The 16,192-nt window shown below is 35.2% G+C and overlaps 1 protein-coding gene across 2 annotated transcripts; it reads right to left on the bottom strand.

Moving 5' to 3' along the window:
- Positions 1-3,504: 3,504 nt before the first annotated feature.
- LOC131155005 (uncharacterized) lies at positions 3,505-15,690 on the bottom strand. 2 transcript variants are annotated; one of them, XM_058107884.1, is made up of 5 exons: positions 15,243-15,690; positions 15,057-15,130; positions 13,752-13,896; positions 4,344-4,442; positions 3,505-4,264 (listed from the first exon to the last, which is right to left on the bottom strand). In XM_058107884.1, the coding sequence occupies exons 1-5, from the start codon at positions 15,333-15,335 to the stop codon at positions 4,154-4,156; spliced, it is 522 nt and encodes a 173-aa protein (XP_057963867.1). In that variant the 5' UTR covers positions 15,336-15,690; the 3' UTR covers positions 3,505-4,153. The 2 variants fall into 2 exon arrangements, with proteins under 2 accessions (XP_057963867.1, XP_057963866.1); XM_058107883.1 differs by lacking the exons at positions 3,505-4,264; positions 4,344-4,442 and adding an exon at positions 11,211-12,289.
- Positions 15,691-16,192: the final 502 nt, after the last annotated feature.

The following is a 16,192-nucleotide window of genomic DNA, read 5'->3' as shown; positions in this document are numbered from 1 at the left end:
AGAGAGACGGGAAAACTAAGAAAAACAGAAAGAGAGAGATGGAGAGGGTGAGTGATGATTCCGGCAGCCGTGAGGCCGTTCGGCCGTGAGCAGGGTCTTTGGGGTGGTTGCTGGAGATGAGAGTATCCGCGTGAGAGAGAGATGAAGAAAAGGAAAAAAATTTCTTTGGTTTCCGGCCTCTACTGTGCTACGCGCAGCCCCCACCTTATAAAAGAATTTTTTTTGAAAACCCTAACAAAATTTCCTTTCTTGATTTTATTTTTCTTTTTCTCCTTTTTTTTTTTATGCTTTTATTCTTATGGTAATAATGAAAAAGGAAATAATATTAATAATAATAATCATAATAATATAAATACCAATAAGGTAATAATAATAATAATACTACTAAATAGTAAATAGTAATAAATAATTATAGTAAAAATAAAAATAATAAAGATATTATCAGTAAAATAATAATAATACTAATAAAAATAATACAAAAAGTAATAATAATAATAATAATAATAATAATATATCAAAAAATAATAACAATAAAATAAATGGAAAACAAAAATAATTATAGTAAAGTAAAAATAAAATAAAGATAATAAAAGTACTGGTAATAAAAAATGAAAAATAATAATAATAATGATAAAAATACTATCAAAATAATAGTAAAATACTAATAATATAGGAAAATAATAATAATAATAAATAAATAAATAAAAATTAAAAAATATACCCAAAATAATAGTAAGGTAACACTAATTATAATACTAGTAATGAACAATAATAAATAATATAAATAATTATAAGAAAATAATAATAATAAAAATAAGGTAATAATAATAATAATATAATGAGAAGGGACTCCTTTGTTCTATTTGGTTAGGGCAAAAATAGGATGTCTACAAGAAGTACGTAGGTGCCTGTGTGAGCCACGTACTAAGGACATTGGAAGACGAAGTATAAGTTGCATGATTCCTGTGTGGATGTGTAGTGCATATGAATTTAATTATAGCATAATAAAAATGGTATAACATATTGTGAATGCATGTGTGTGCATGTGGCGAGGTAAACATACTACCGGTGGCTTGCTGAGAAAGGCGAGTGCTTTGTTAGGTAGTTTCTTAGTATCAGTGTAAAGGGATGCTACTTGTATGGGCGAGTAGACATCCCGATCCTCGAAAACTTTCGCCTTTAAAATAATTAAGATGTGTATACTGGCGGCGAAGTAATTCTTCACCTGAGGGCTTACTGAGTAAGGTGAGTGCTCTGGTAGGTAGCTTTTTAGTACCAGAGTAGAGGGAAGTTACTTATATGGGCGGGTAATCTTCCCTATCTCGGGGACTTTCGTCTGCCTAAAAATTATGTACTTGTGCATATTGAATGGGTGTATGATATCAGATGTCAGAGATGTTATTAATGATATGTTTTCTCAGTTATTATTGATATTGTATGAGAAGAAGTTTATTTTGTTATATAAATATTAAAACTCATTTGTCACACACTGTTATAATTTATTCCACCCTTACTGAAAAATGTCTCACCCTAGTGGATTAACAACTATTCAGGTTCTTCTGGAGATCGGGTTTAAAGGCCTAAGTTGGGACTGTTTTTGTAAGTTTCTTTTTGGGGTATTGTGAGATACTGATATATATACAAATATATACTTGTACTGGGTTATGTTTTAAATGCTGGTTGTGGATACGAATATTTGGATGTTGTAGCATTCGTTTTTGAGTTGTTATATAGAATTCTGATATTTATTTGAGATTATTTATTTATGTTTCGTTGTGTGCATTTTAATTATGGTATCATATATAGGTGATTGGAACACGTGGCACCCGGGCCCCACTTGGTGGGTTTGGGGCGTCACAATGTCATCATTCTTTTAAGTTTAGAGAGTTTGATAAGCAAAAAAGTATGTGTGTGCATTTTTTTTTTATTTTTTTTTTTTGCAACTTTGAATTCTTCCATTTGTACAGAATTAGAAAGAGTCATGCGATTCAAATTGAACTGTTGTATCTTCAGAAAAATAAATCTTGAGGATTTTTGCAACACCAATTCATGGGTTAAGCCAAAAAGTCGCAAAGAACTTGAAGCTCATTAAAGAAAGTGAGATATCTATATCTCGAGTCACGGCATCGTGTTTATATTTGTATTTTTATTTATGTTTAAGTTTATTGATTTTTATTTTATAAATGTCCTATCACTCTTAAGAGGAATAGTTTCCTTTTTATGAACACTATTCTATTTTTTAATCTCTTAGGATGACAATGTCACTTTTACCCACGGTAGTTACACGTGATATGTGGTTAAGTGGAAGGATTATCCCACTTCTAACTACACCTTAGTTGCTAATAATGAATTGCATGACACTAATCCAAATATCTTTTGGATTTTTTATTTAGTTTTCGGGAGGATAGCCTATACAAAGCCTGTTGTGTGCATCTTTTGACACGGTTTGCAATATGAAACATTAAGATCAATAGTTGCATTCTGCCTTTTCCTTTAATTTTCCATCTTAATTTTCACTTTAAAAAAAAAAAAATTCCTTTTACTTTCCACTACTTTCTCTCTGGCCAATCAATCTTGCAACAATATGACTACCATGCGCCCAAGTTCATCTCAACTTGCTTAGAAACCTATTAATACTTGCAACTCAACAAATAACTATTCTTAAAATAAGATGAAATATAATTAAAATTTTAAAAATAAAGTGAATAATTACTTTTCATATATTCTTAATTATTTCATTCGACATGCATTATGAAAGGAGTAGGCATTTCCATAATAAATTTTAAAAATAGTTATTTCTTATCTATTTTTTATTATGAACTTGTAAAATATTTTACACTATTATTTATTTTATAGTAACAACATAATTTTGTATATAACTAATTATAATTAACCTATTAAAACAAATTTATTCCAAAAAATAGGTAATCAACAAAACAAACGTAGCCTTAGGAATGACATAGTATTGAGACTGAGTGTGTTGAGAATTCTACTTGTGAGCTTTTTAGAGTGGATAATGAATGCTTATATACATGATTGAACTCACAACTCAATAGGTTTAAACTTTTAGATCAAGTCGGTATTCACCCATATGTATCAAGCCCACCCATGGGCTCCTCCGATCCTAACAGAGTGAGTCATTAATGCAGTATCAAAGTCTTTCTAACCTAATGGCTCAAGAGTTCAAATTCCCAACACCCCCATTCACATAATTAAGTTTAAAACGAGGTAAAAGATAAATGATGAATGAGTCCATTCTTTAAACACCCATAGGTTGCACATAAAGAACTATATAAAAATCAAACTTATTTTTGGACCCGTGTTAAGCATCTAAATTACATAGTTTCGCCTTGCAATCAAATTTTGATATTATTTTAAAAGCTATAAACCTTAGAAAAAAAAATTATCAAATATTTCATCAACCAAGGGAAGCAATACAGTCATTCCAACAAAATATGAGTGGAATATTATTAAAATTTGAGATTCAAAAGCCTCCAAATAAAATTTGTCTTAAAGAATCTTTTATTATTGAAAATTAAAAGTATACAACAATTGGGATGATAGATTCAAGACGTGAAAATTCATGCAAGTTTAAACTAATGAGGGAGCTTGCCATCCCTAACAGGTTGGCTACTCTTGACAGATTGCCCATATGAAAAAAGGATGGATCGTGTCGTGGCTTCTGTAAATAATGGCCTGAAAGTAGAGAGTATCTATTTCCCGAGATTTTACAAAAGATGTTAACTGCAAGGATCTCAACTTTCATATAAAAGTCCCAAGAAGCTTTACAGGCTGGGATGTAGAATTCTCTTGGCTGTCTTTTCTTGAAAATACCCATTCTGCAATCATCAACAAGCTGGCCTTGGTTCCTGTACATGATCTTTGGCACACAAGAAATGTATTCAAACAAACCACACACCTAATTCTAATTGTACTAGTACATGGTTCATTCTATTGAAGGTTAAAAGGTATGCAATGGTTCAAACAAGCTCAATGTATCATTAGCTGGATCTCTTTTGTAACGCTCTTCCCATCTAAGCTGATATTACTTTCTTTCTACCAAACATTTCTTTTGATCTTTACATTAAAGTTATCTTCGAATGTTAGTGGAAGCCATAATATAAAACCTTGATTCAAAGATAAACATTGTCATTCACAATACCCTGTCCCAAGAATGCCCTAGAACTTCTTCAGTCAGAGAAGCTGCATTTTTTAAGTAAATTAGAGAAAGCCATAAACCCCACTGCCTCAGAGGCTGCGCAATCTGTCGAATTGAAAAGAAATGAGTAAAAATACAGTTGAAAATAAAACATAAAGAGATTGAAAGAATTTATCATCTTGACCTTCCAAATGCATCCTCTGAGTGGCACAACAACCAAAATTGCAATAGAACCACAGATGTTAGCAACATAAATCCCAGTATATGGAAAATAGCAAGACACCTGGTTCAGAAAAGGATAACAGGAACTGCTGAAAGAACCTTCAGATTTAAAACAAATATGGACAAAAACAAAAAAACAAAACAAAATCCATCCATGTCAACCATCAAAGTCATGCTAAACTCCATGGGAGAATAACTTCACTGAGCAATTTCAGGATCAAATCCAACCACATAATATGACTATTACCCAGGAAATTGGAATCTATCAATGCTAAAGTGTATAAAACCAGCATGGGTAGAAGTGCAGTCATATCTTTTTAACATAAATGAAAGCACTATGTCAATGTCGCCTCATGAACCATGTTCAGTGATCAATTACCCTATATCGCCAAAGAAGTTACCATTGACTCGTTTGACATATTGCTAAAAGTCCAGAGGTCTTGACATACACAGAATGGCAATAGTAACTGACCCCGTGTTTGGAAGTTCAGAATTTGAGCCTCAGACTTGGATTTGTATGGATTTGGATAAAAAGTTTGAAATTATTTTCAACTAGAAAAAGAAGATAAATTCATTGGAGAGGAAAGAATGTACAAATAGGAGAAAAAGATCCCCCTATGAAAATAAAAAACGGTCAAAATAAAACTGCCTCCCAATCTCTTTGAAGCTCAGAGAACGCCCCTTTGAAACTGCCAGCTGCAAACTACCAGAGAGAAGCCAAGCACTAAATCCTATCACAAAGCCAACTAGGATTCCTCTTTTTGAAAAGGATAAAAGCATTCCTTTCCATCCAAATTCCCCATAAAACTGCAAAGATGCTGCAAGTCCTCAAGACTATACCATTTCCAAAAACCTGTAAAACAGACGTAATAATTTCTCGACTAAATCCAAGCAAACCCAATCCTCCCCAAAAACAGCAAATATATTATTCCAGATTCTCCAAGAGAAAGGGCAACACTAAAATATATGCAAAGCAGATTCTGAGCTATCAAAACACAAGAAACAAACATCCGGAGATAATGCCTTCAAAGACCTCCTACTCTTCAGTAGAAGGATGGACTCTATTAAGAACTGTTAGATTACCACTTTATCTAAAAGCTTAAGCTATTAGGTTGTGGACCAACAATGTAAATCAAGCTTTAACACTACCTCGCACGTGCAGCCCAACAGCACATAGAGAGACAACAAAACAATGAGTAACACCCATATTAGGGACACTAATTATTTTCAACAAACTTACATTAAACACGGGCAACAAGACTAGGACTCAGGACATGGCAATCAGCTCTGATACCATGTTAGATTAACACTTTACCTAAAAGCTTAAGCCATGAGGTTGTGGGCCAACAATGTATATCAAGCCTTAACACGAACAGCCAACCAAGCAAATGCCTTAACCTATGCTCCCCAATCCAACTTGAATAAATTTGAAAATACAGATAAATGAATTTCTTTTCAACTACAACATCTGCCAACAAAAGCTCATCTTGGTAAGTTGACATCTTATTTCTCTTTACACCATAACGAGAAGTGGGCAATGCTGCAGGAAGATTATAACTATCAAAAGGGACTTCTGGTTGATCGTACAAATTCTTAACAGCATTGTATGAACAAAAAGCTTCAGCAAACTCCACCCAGGATGACTGCTTGTGCACAGGACGTTAAAAAAATATCCTACTACAATTGAATTGTGCTACTTACTCCCAGCTTGCAAGAAGCTTGCTACATTTTCCCTTTCAGGACATCTAAATTAATCCCATAAATGCAAAGAACTCAACAGCAGCATCAAATCATGTCAGCCTCATCACCATCATCTATCATCTACCAGAATTCTATCCACCCCTTCAAAGTCTGAAGGCATACACTGGCGTTGATGGAGAACATATACCTCACAAGGTCAATTTATTAGTAGAAGTTGGGAGGGCTGGCAAAAATGGGCATAGATGGTCAGAAATTGGAGGGTGGTCTCCTTGGGTTGGTGGTGTGAAGTAATGAGGAGAATTCGGAGGAGAAACTGAAAATTCACATGGTGGAAAAGATTCAAGATTTTCTCAGAAGCAAGAAATAGAATGAGAGAAAGGAGAGAGGAAATGGCTGATGAATGGAATTTGGTCGCAGAGCAAGAGCCATTGTTGCTACCATGAATGTAGAAGATATCGACTAGAGAGAGAGCGCAGCCTTGGTCAGAGAAGATAGAGAAAGCATTTGAACTCATCTTACCAGCATTGAATACAGCATAACCTTGTCACCTTGATTTTGATAAACACAGAGGGAGGAGGTGAGAGTGAGAGAAAGAGTATCTTTTAGGTTGTGAGCGTATGGAATCAACTAATATCCCGTTTCTACTAATTTGAGACCACAAAGCTCCTACACCATATAAGAGAGGTCTAGGGAGGGCATGATTTATGCAGCCTCAGCCCGTTTGAGTGTAACACCCTTACCATCAGGTCAAGGGTTGCTCCAATCCAGTGAATAAGTCCTGGAAAAGAAACTGTCCACAAATCTTATATGCTGCATATTAAAGGAACAAAAGACATAACAAAGCTTAATGTCACACTTTTTTTGGGGAAAAGAACTTAATGTGATACTTAAACATACTGAATGATAGAAACAAATTTTTAAATAATTTTATGATGAACAAAAATCAATTAGCATATCATCATCATTAGACTTGAAACCGAATTTGCCCCTCGAGACTGAAATCCAGTTCAAGTGTTAAACAGAGCAAAGGATGTCAGCCCCCAAAATAAGGAGGGGAAAAAATCAAAAAACTTTTTATCATCAGAAGAAGAAATGAAGTACTGATAAGACAAAAACAACGACAAAGCTAATAACAACAAAAATACTATTCTTAAGCTATAATCCCAGTTTTAATCCCAAAGGTTTTGTCAGAAAAATATAAGTTGAAAACTAAAAAATTAAGGGCCTGTCTAGTTGTGGAAAACACTCAACAAATCTCATTTTCCATTTCAGTCTTCCAAAAAAATTACAAAAAAAGTTAGCTAATTTTTCATTTTAACTACGTTTGAATGAAATAGATACAACATTTGAATGAAATAAATGAACAACAATAAATAACTTTGACACTATTTGCTCGTTGAAATAATTTCATCTTTTATTTTTAATTTTTCAAATAATCACAAGAGTGCCACCTTGTTCTCCAATTTTTCAACTCTATATATAAAAGTTGGAAAACATCTTTTCATTATTTTTCTAGATTTCTGACTCCTACTTTGTGCATTAGAGAATGGGATTTGGATCTAATACTTTAATTTGTGTGAGTTATGTATATAGTTTCTTCTAAATGCACACAAATCCAAATTACCTAAAAATCCATGAAGGTATTGACTGATATAAATTTTGAAAAACTAGAAAACAAGTTGTCTTTTTTTGTGATTGTTTTGAAATCTATAAATAAAAAGTGAAAAATTATTTTGCACATTTAAACAAAGTCTTTATTTTCCATTTTTTAAATATGAATCTTGAAAAATTAAAAAATAAGTTAAAATTTTTATAATTCTTTGGAAAATTAAAAATTGGAAAAGGGAAAATGTTTTCCGCAACTAAACGGACCCTAAATTCCATTGAAGGAGTTAAAGACTTCTTTGTAAATCTGAAAATACCATTTTCTCCTAATAGGTAGAAGAGATCCATTTTCTGCTTCTATGGTATGGCATTCAATTTTTGCTTCCACAGTACACCAAATCCCAATGGCCAATGTACACCAGCTGTAACAGAAAGAAATTGAATGTCTTACCAAGAGAAAATCACCAATCTTGCTGTCATAACTGGCGGTAAATTTTCATTAAGCAACCTCAAATTTCTGCTTGGGGCAGGCGATTCAGAGTCTAACTCCATGAATTGATCAGTGGATGATCAGATTCATATGCTAGAACGGCCAGCAAGAGTAGCATGAGTAGATTGAAAAATAAGCACATGCATAAAGGAGGTCAATTTCCAAAATACTAACCTCATAGCAAGCTTATCCTCAATTTGGCAGAGACAAAAGGTCAATAAATCATGAAACCTCTGCCTGAATCCTATAGATGACCAATAGGAAATCAAGCTTCAGACTAAAACTATCTGGATCAGAAACTTATGAGAAGAATATTTTGTCTTAGAAAAAGTGGATCTAAAAAGCCCCACTGACAGAAGATCTGACCAACTTACTTCAATATCCCCATTGGTCATTGGTTGTGAGACCATTGAGAAAAATCTTTTGATGGAAACCTGAAGCAGGCCCTTCTCCTTCAATAAACAAAGGTAAAGAGGAGCTTCAAGGACAACATATTATATAATAAGCATCTTGGAAGTATTTTTCTTGCTTTTTAGCAAATACTAGAGCATTACCTTCCATTACGTGGCAATGAAAATGCCAACCAAAAATGATGCCAATGTATAATTATATGCTGCCTTGGGGCCAGAAAATGACATCACACTCCTCAGAATAACATAAAACAAACAAAAGTATTTCCATGAGGTAGACATCTCATTCTCAGAAAAAGGATTCCTGAAATATGTCATTTCAAAAAGGTACATCTTAGATTCCACAAACCAAATGCCATGTTTAGGTTAGCCATGAGCATGAACAAATATAGTTGAATTCCAAACAAGCAAATATCCCAATTTTTTCCCAGAGGTTACATAAACTCCTGACAATAGGCATTTGCAATATAATAGTCTCCTAAGCCCTAACAACCCCTAAAATAAACAAATACAGCACTCGGTGCCAAAGCTCCCACATTAAATCAAGGGTCTAGACAGGGCATGATGTGTGCAGCTGGGGCTGCAAACAAACCAAGCTGCTCACAAGCAGCCGGGGAGCTCAGCTCAGTAAGAGCTCGTTCAGGCTCGTTTATTATCTAAATGAACAATTCTCAAGCCCAGTTTTCAGACTCGTTTAAACATGGGCTCAGCTCGTGAACAGGCTCGACTAGGCTCAGTAGTGAGCTCAATTTAAGTTTTAATATTTACAAAATATTTTACTTATTTTAGTAGTTAATTTGGCTGAGATTTCCATCTTCCGATGTGGGAAATGGAAATTGAGAGTTGAAGTGGAAGAAGGGTGGCTAGAGAGCTGCATGCTTGGGAGCTAGACTTGTCTCACATCGGAAATACAAAAGAAGGTCAACCACTCTGCTGCTTATAAATGCAACACCCAACAGTCAGCCAGATGTACTCATCCATATTGGCATTTTGCCTTCCCTTGTGAGCCTGCTTCTTTGTAAGCCTACTTGGGTAATTTCCCTTAAGGGGCTTAGCTTTAGTTTCATCTACTAAACCCACCAAACAGGTTTGAATATAATTTTCATATGTTAACCTTTATTTAAAAGTAGGAGAACAGTTTGGGTTTGGTTAAAACCAAGCCAAGCCTGAGCCTATAAGATATATTCCAAGCCAAGCTGGAGCCCAACTTTCTGAGCTTATACCAAGCCAAGCCCAAGCCCGAGCCTACCATTTCCTCTGCTGAGCCGAGCTTGAACATGCTGAAGCTCGGCTTGGCTCAGCTCGTTTACAGCCCTATGTGCAGCCTGACCTCTATAATTGGAGGCTGTTCTCATGACTTGAATCTGTGACCTTCCGACTTGAGTGTAATGTGTAACAACTCCATCTTTAGGTCAAGGCTCACCCTTAGTATCCCAACAACCCCTAGAAGTAGAATTTAGTAAAGTAAGTGGAAAATGATAATAAAGCATAACCCTGATGCACTAAGAACAGTACTTCTCCCTTTTCAATTAATCTTAGTTCTTAAAATTCAGGTCCTATGTTGCATGGTTGCCATCTCCGCCAGTCCTGTCAAAACAGAACTGCTGGGAAAATTTTAGTCCAACCTTGGGATGGGAACTCCCACAGTGATCACAGTTCATGATACCTTTGGTATCAGCACATCACAGAGCAATGAGAGCACGTCAGCACAGCCACTGCTATATGTAAACTAATGCCCCTTCTCAGCACCCTGTTGCAGTGGTGTTAGCCTGTTTTGGAACCCCGTTGCCTAAAACTCAAATAACTAGCAATTACTGACCAAAGCTCCAACCCCTGCAAACTTAATCAAACACCAATCTCCCAAAATTGCCAGTATCTCAGGCACACTGAGCCCCATCACTGCCTTCATCATAATCCCTAACCCGCCTTTGGAACATCCACATATGGATCATCTCAATCAAAATAACAGAGAGAATGGAGACAAAGAAATAAGGCATAGATTAATAAATATAAGAGTAGAAAGAAGAGGAAGAGAAGATAGGATCAGAAGTGAGAGAGGGGGAGGGAGTGGAAAGAGACAACGAAGACGGCTCTATGGTCTTCCTGTAGGAATAAGCTCTCACATGAGAACATCCTGGCTTTTTGCTCTTTTACACATTAAAGAAATGCACTCTGTTTATTAAAAAAGTAAATTACACTAAAGTTTGACTGAATTGCACTTCCTCCCAGGATTTTAAATTGGGACAATTTGAGTCATGAAATTTCATTTTCAAGATAAACTAAGTGCCTGCACAGAAACCTCATCAAAGCTAAAATTGAAAAATTAAGAATCAAATTGTCACAATTTAAACATCCGAGTAAAGTACAATTCAACCAAACTTTAGAGTCTTGTGCAACAATTTACCATATTAAAAAAGCAAGATTCTAGATCGTATCTGAATTAGATGGGCAACACATTAAATAAGAGAGAATATGCTCAGGCAAAAACTAAAAGAACTTTCAAAAACACCATAATTAAAAAATCCAAAAGCCAGATGGAAGGAAATAAAAAATCAACAACCTTGATAATATAAATCTTAAAAGTCGAAGAAATCATCTGAAGAGTAAGACATGAGTAAATAAGTAAACCACACCAATATTTGCAGCATTTTTCTGTTTAAATAACAGAGCTTGAATGTTACGCAAAACATGAGTGGAAACATAAACTAAGCCCCAAGTCTTTTCAGTCTTACAAGTTACAACTGATGAGAAGACATATATTTTGTGTAGAAGCAAACTAGAAAATCAAAAGAACCAATAAATGAAGACGACAATACAACAAAGGCAAACTACCTAAACTTCACCCAAAATTAGCCTTACACATACTTTCATTATTTGCAGCATTCATTACAGGACCAAAATCCATTAAACTACACCATAAGTTTTCGGTTACAGCAAGAATTGGTTGCAAAAGCCCCTCATAGTTCTTGTCTTTTTCCAGATTCTTCAGCCTCATGCCTTCTTTTTTTTGATAATCTTGTTAAATGGTTCACGTTTAAAAGAACCAATTATCATGCTTCCTCGCTGCTTTCCACTGGCTTTTGGTGAAGAAGCCTGAATACTAGTTCCATGCTTCATTAAAGAGTTAGATAAAACACGATCAGCTGCCATATTTCTTGAATTCCTCAACCTAGTCATGCTTCTTGTGAAAACACCTTTGGTCACGCTAGTGATTTCTACACTCTTCATAGATCGAGAAACGATTTTATCAAATTCTTCTGAGTGTGTCTTCTTCGTATCTAGGATTTGATCACCAACTTTGCACTTCTGCTTAACCTTTGCCTGCTTACAGTTAACTGGAGTTTCACTCCGCACAGGATTCCCAGTTGCTGGACTAATACTTTCCTTGTTTGAATAAATCGATGCTCCAGTATGCTTGGCTGTATTGCCACTGAATTTTCCCAACATCTCATTAAAAATTTTCCTTGTTTGCAGACAATTCTCAGAATCTGTAGTGGACATACAAAGATCATGTATCCGAGTCACTGGAAGATCACAAAAAGAAACTGGTCGGAACTTTTCCTCACTACCGCCTGGAGACATCTTAAACTCATCAAACGCAGTTTTTGATGAATCACATCTGTTGGTAGACTCTTCCCCAAGACATTGACAAGCGTATGTTTCCCAGTGGAATGGAAATCCAAGAAGGAAAGGAATGCAAATCTGTTCTCAATAAGAATTAAAATTGGGACTTTACTAACAGGAAAAATTTATACACTCAAACTCACACACAGATGCTCCTTTCAACCATAGAACCAATTACAAATTTTGTATTGGTCAGATGGCCATTATTTGTTGACTTTAATGTATATATGCAAACACAATCAATGTGTACACCAGACCTTTTGGATGCATTTGTTTGGCAAGACTGAGGGCAAGGAATGTAAATGAATTCAGGTTGGTGGATATCCCGCTTCAATCCATCCCTATAGGGGCGGATTTGGTAGTTCCTAGACGGATTAAGGGCAGTAGTAGGGACAGATTTCATAACTGGGGGCAGATTCAGGGCAATAAGTGGGAAATGTATTTTCCCACCATGTAAATAAACAAATAAGCAAACAAATGTATGTAGGGGCGGATTTGGCAGTTCCTAAACAGTTTAAGGGCAGCAATAGGGACAGATTTCATAGCCGGAGGCAGATTCGGGGCCATAAGTGGGAAATGTATTTTCCCACCCTGAAAATAGACAAATAAGCAAACAAATGTATGTATGCATGTGGGTGTGGGTGGTAATGGATGTGTGTATTTATTTATGGTTTAATAATATATGTTATTTTCATAATATGAAGGCATAGGAATTGTTTTTTTCTTTTCAAAATTTTGTATGTTTTTTATAGTTGGTGGGGCAGATTTGGAATCCTGGCAGGGGGGTAGATCCCCTAATTAGGCGAGTATAGGGATATAAATAATGCCCTAAGGTGGATTTGAGGAAGTAGGTGGGGTGGATTTAATTTCTGCCCCTCCTCCTCCAGATCTGCCTTACATCCCAACAGAGTACTAGACTGGTCTAAATAGAATTGCACTGAACAAGCTAAGATAGTTATCCTTACCAAGTTTGCTGTTCCATCTATAAAGGATAAGCTAAGGATGAATATAATTCTCTTTTATTTTTTTTATTTTTATACCAACCAAACTCCTTAGCCTGAGCTGTCTGGTGGAGGGGACCAGGCAGCTCTAACCCATGTAAATGGCTAAGGACCCCCACACACCCCCCCCCCCCCCAAAAAAAAAAAAAAAAAAAAACCTGTCCAATCCCTAAGTTTTGTTGCACCAAACATGGACTAGAGTCCTTGACAAAAGAAGCCACTCTTAGCCCATAAAATTAACGCATCCTTTGGTAGTATCGCAGCAGTACTTTTGTAGAATTTGCTTAAGAACAAATTTCTTTCCCCCTTTTTTTTTTTTACATTTTGAAGATCTATCTACATTCACATCAATACAAATCAAAGCTTTATTGCAATAATGAATTCTATCAAAACAAAATGGGAATTATGAAAAAAAGTATATCACTGTGTCACTGTTTCTCTTAATTGCATTTAGATTGTGAAACCAAAACATAGCACCCCAAGTAGTCTAGGTGACCATATAGGGGGAGAAAATGTAACAAAAAGAATTGCATATATACCTCAGATGGAAAACCATTTTGATATGTCCGAGACCTGTTTATTAAACCACTTATCACAATTGTGACGCCATCTATTGTCTCAAGAGTGGTGGCATCATGTCTCTTGGCAATCGCTGCAGAGTAAAATCCCCTTATTCCTTGACTCCTGCAAATTGATAACAATAATCCCATTTCATATCAAAAAAATGAATCCAATAATTATTTACGTTAAAACACAGCTGGTAGAGAAGCTATTAAAGCCAATATGCATACCCAGCAAAAACACAGGTCAAGTATCCAGGTCACCTCAGCAACAATACAATTATCATATGTAAAAGACAAACATAAAAAATAAGTAAAACTAACAGATTTACAAATGTGATGGATGATCAAGTCAAACAAAACATAGGGGCCATGAGGAAACACAAAGATTGAGGGTGGCACATAATCGTGAAACATTTTTAAAAAAACAAAGCATCCATAAGAATGATAAGATTCCCTAGGGAGCCCTAGCCATATTAGTTCTAGGCGCTTTTATAAAGATGAACTACTGAATTTAATTTCCCTTTATATGTGCACCAAAACAGTTGTTGCAAATGACAATTTCATATTTATAGTAAAATTTTAAAATAGATGAGAGGATCCTTTTACATCAATTTTTGTGCTGAAAATTTATAATATCCTTTCTAAATTAGCGGGTAAAACAAGTTTCACAAGTTTAGAATCTTCCCCAGCAATAAAGCCCACAGATTAAACAAAAAAATGACTCAGAAAAAAAAAAATTCGACTCTAGTAACTGGACAGCCAATAAATATTCTTTAAAAAATCAACATAAACTAATGGAAGTTGGGAAAATAAAGAGCAATGAAAATCCACAATGAGAGCATTGGCTGGAAAGAACATGGGAAGTTGTTCCAAGAGAATAATTCCTGACAAAATTTTCCAGCAACAACTTTTTTTCCATTCAATGGTTTAACGTAAGAATAAACACAGCCCTAGAAGCTTAGGAAATCTAGCTTCAATGACCACGTCACCCGGGTATTTCATTGTTTTCAACTTTCAAGGTCTAAACAAACACGGCCTTACATTTGATTTAAGGACATCAACAGCAAATGGAATGTTATTAGCCCCTAACCTCATTGAAATCGATATAAACACTAAAAACATTTAAGGGAAAAAAAAAAAAAAAACACTTACGTATTTTCCTATATTGCCCTACTTCTTCTTGAGATTTTTACCCTCCAACATGAGATTAGCCGATCGACTCTTGAACTATTGTCCCACCAATGATTAATTAAGAAATACGGAGGAACGGAAACAATTTACCCTCTATAAGCAAAACCTCCCACAGCCAATCTTTTGTTGTTAGCTTTGACCAGCCACCAATCATGCAAATACACCTGATGCAGAACACGCACACACAAAGGCAAACGGGGTATTAGAAAAAATGAAAAATCTAAGAAATTGCAGGAACATCAGAAAATATTGGATGTGGAAAAACATAAAACTTACCGATTTTAGAAACATGGAAGAGACGGTTGTCGTCGTTCTGTTGCTTGTGGTGGTGGTGGTGGTGGTAGCATTAGTGGGTAAAGTCGTCGCCATGAGAGTTGCAACAACCGAGTTCTATGGCCTTGCAGCAACAGATTTTCAAACTTTTTGGCCTCTGATCATCTCATCACCCAAAAAAATTTGTTATGTATATTTTTTGGATGGATGATTATCCACACATGAACGATTCTTTAAAAATGAGAGCAGACACATAGGTCTGTTAGTTGGTCACTGCCAACAGGCACGAGAGAGAGAGAGAGAGAGGAGAGAGCAGAGCACCGCCGCGCACCACCAGATCAAGCGGAGCACCACCGCAGCGCGAGCAGGAGACTCGGCGGCCTAGTCACTGCGAACAGGCGAGGGATTCGGAGACAGAGAGAGAGAAGAGTAATTAGTTCTTAAAACCACAATCCGGCCACCGCAGGACGTGCCACTTTTAAGCGGGAAAAAAAATAATAACAATTTGTCCCTTGAAATCTACTTGCCTTTTAAAATGAAAAAGAACGAAATCACAAATAAATTATTACTATAAATATTTTTTTTTTTTAAATAATACTTAATCACAAGCATTTTTATATTTGTTTATTTCAAAGCACCACCCCCTTTTCACAGATGATTAAATTTATTAAAAAAAATTAAAAATAGTTGTCAACCATGTTAAAAAAAAAAATTACAAAACAACTTAATTAAGTGGCTATGTTGTTTGAAATGTAAGGTACAATCACTATCAATTTACATATGCACACAAAGAAAAACGAAAGTCCTTAAATCCACTAGTTATGTTTGAAGAGATCATAAATTTGAATTTTTTGTATTACATTTTGATAAGATAAAATATAAAATTGTATTAAAATTTATTTAAATTCACTCATATCCAAATTAAAGTATGAAATTAATATTTCCAAGCGCAA

The sequence above is a fragment of the Malania oleifera genome, chromosome 5 (assembly GCF_029873635.1).
Source record: "Malania oleifera isolate guangnan ecotype guangnan chromosome 5, ASM2987363v1, whole genome shotgun sequence".
Classification (NCBI taxonomy): domain Eukaryota; kingdom Viridiplantae; phylum Streptophyta; class Magnoliopsida; order Santalales; family Ximeniaceae; genus Malania; species Malania oleifera.
Note: the sequence above shows the minus strand (reverse complement) of the source record. Positions and strands in the feature narration are given on the sequence as shown.

What these genes read in the sequence shown, in the direction of transcription:
- LOC131155005 (XM_058107883.1), bottom strand. Translation starts at nt 15,335, where the DNA reads ATGGCGACGACTTTACCCACTAATGCTACCACCACCACCACCACCACA. An exon ending in CTTCCATGTTTCTAAAATCG is followed by an intron (nt 15,131 to 15,242) that starts GTAAGTTTTATG and finishes GTTCTGCATCAG; the next exon opens with GTGTATTTGCATGATTGGTG. An exon ending in GGAGGTTTTGCTTATAGAGG is followed by an intron (nt 13,897 to 15,056) that starts GTAAATTGTTTC and finishes ATCAATTTGCAG; the next exon opens with GAGTCAAGGAATAAGGGGAT.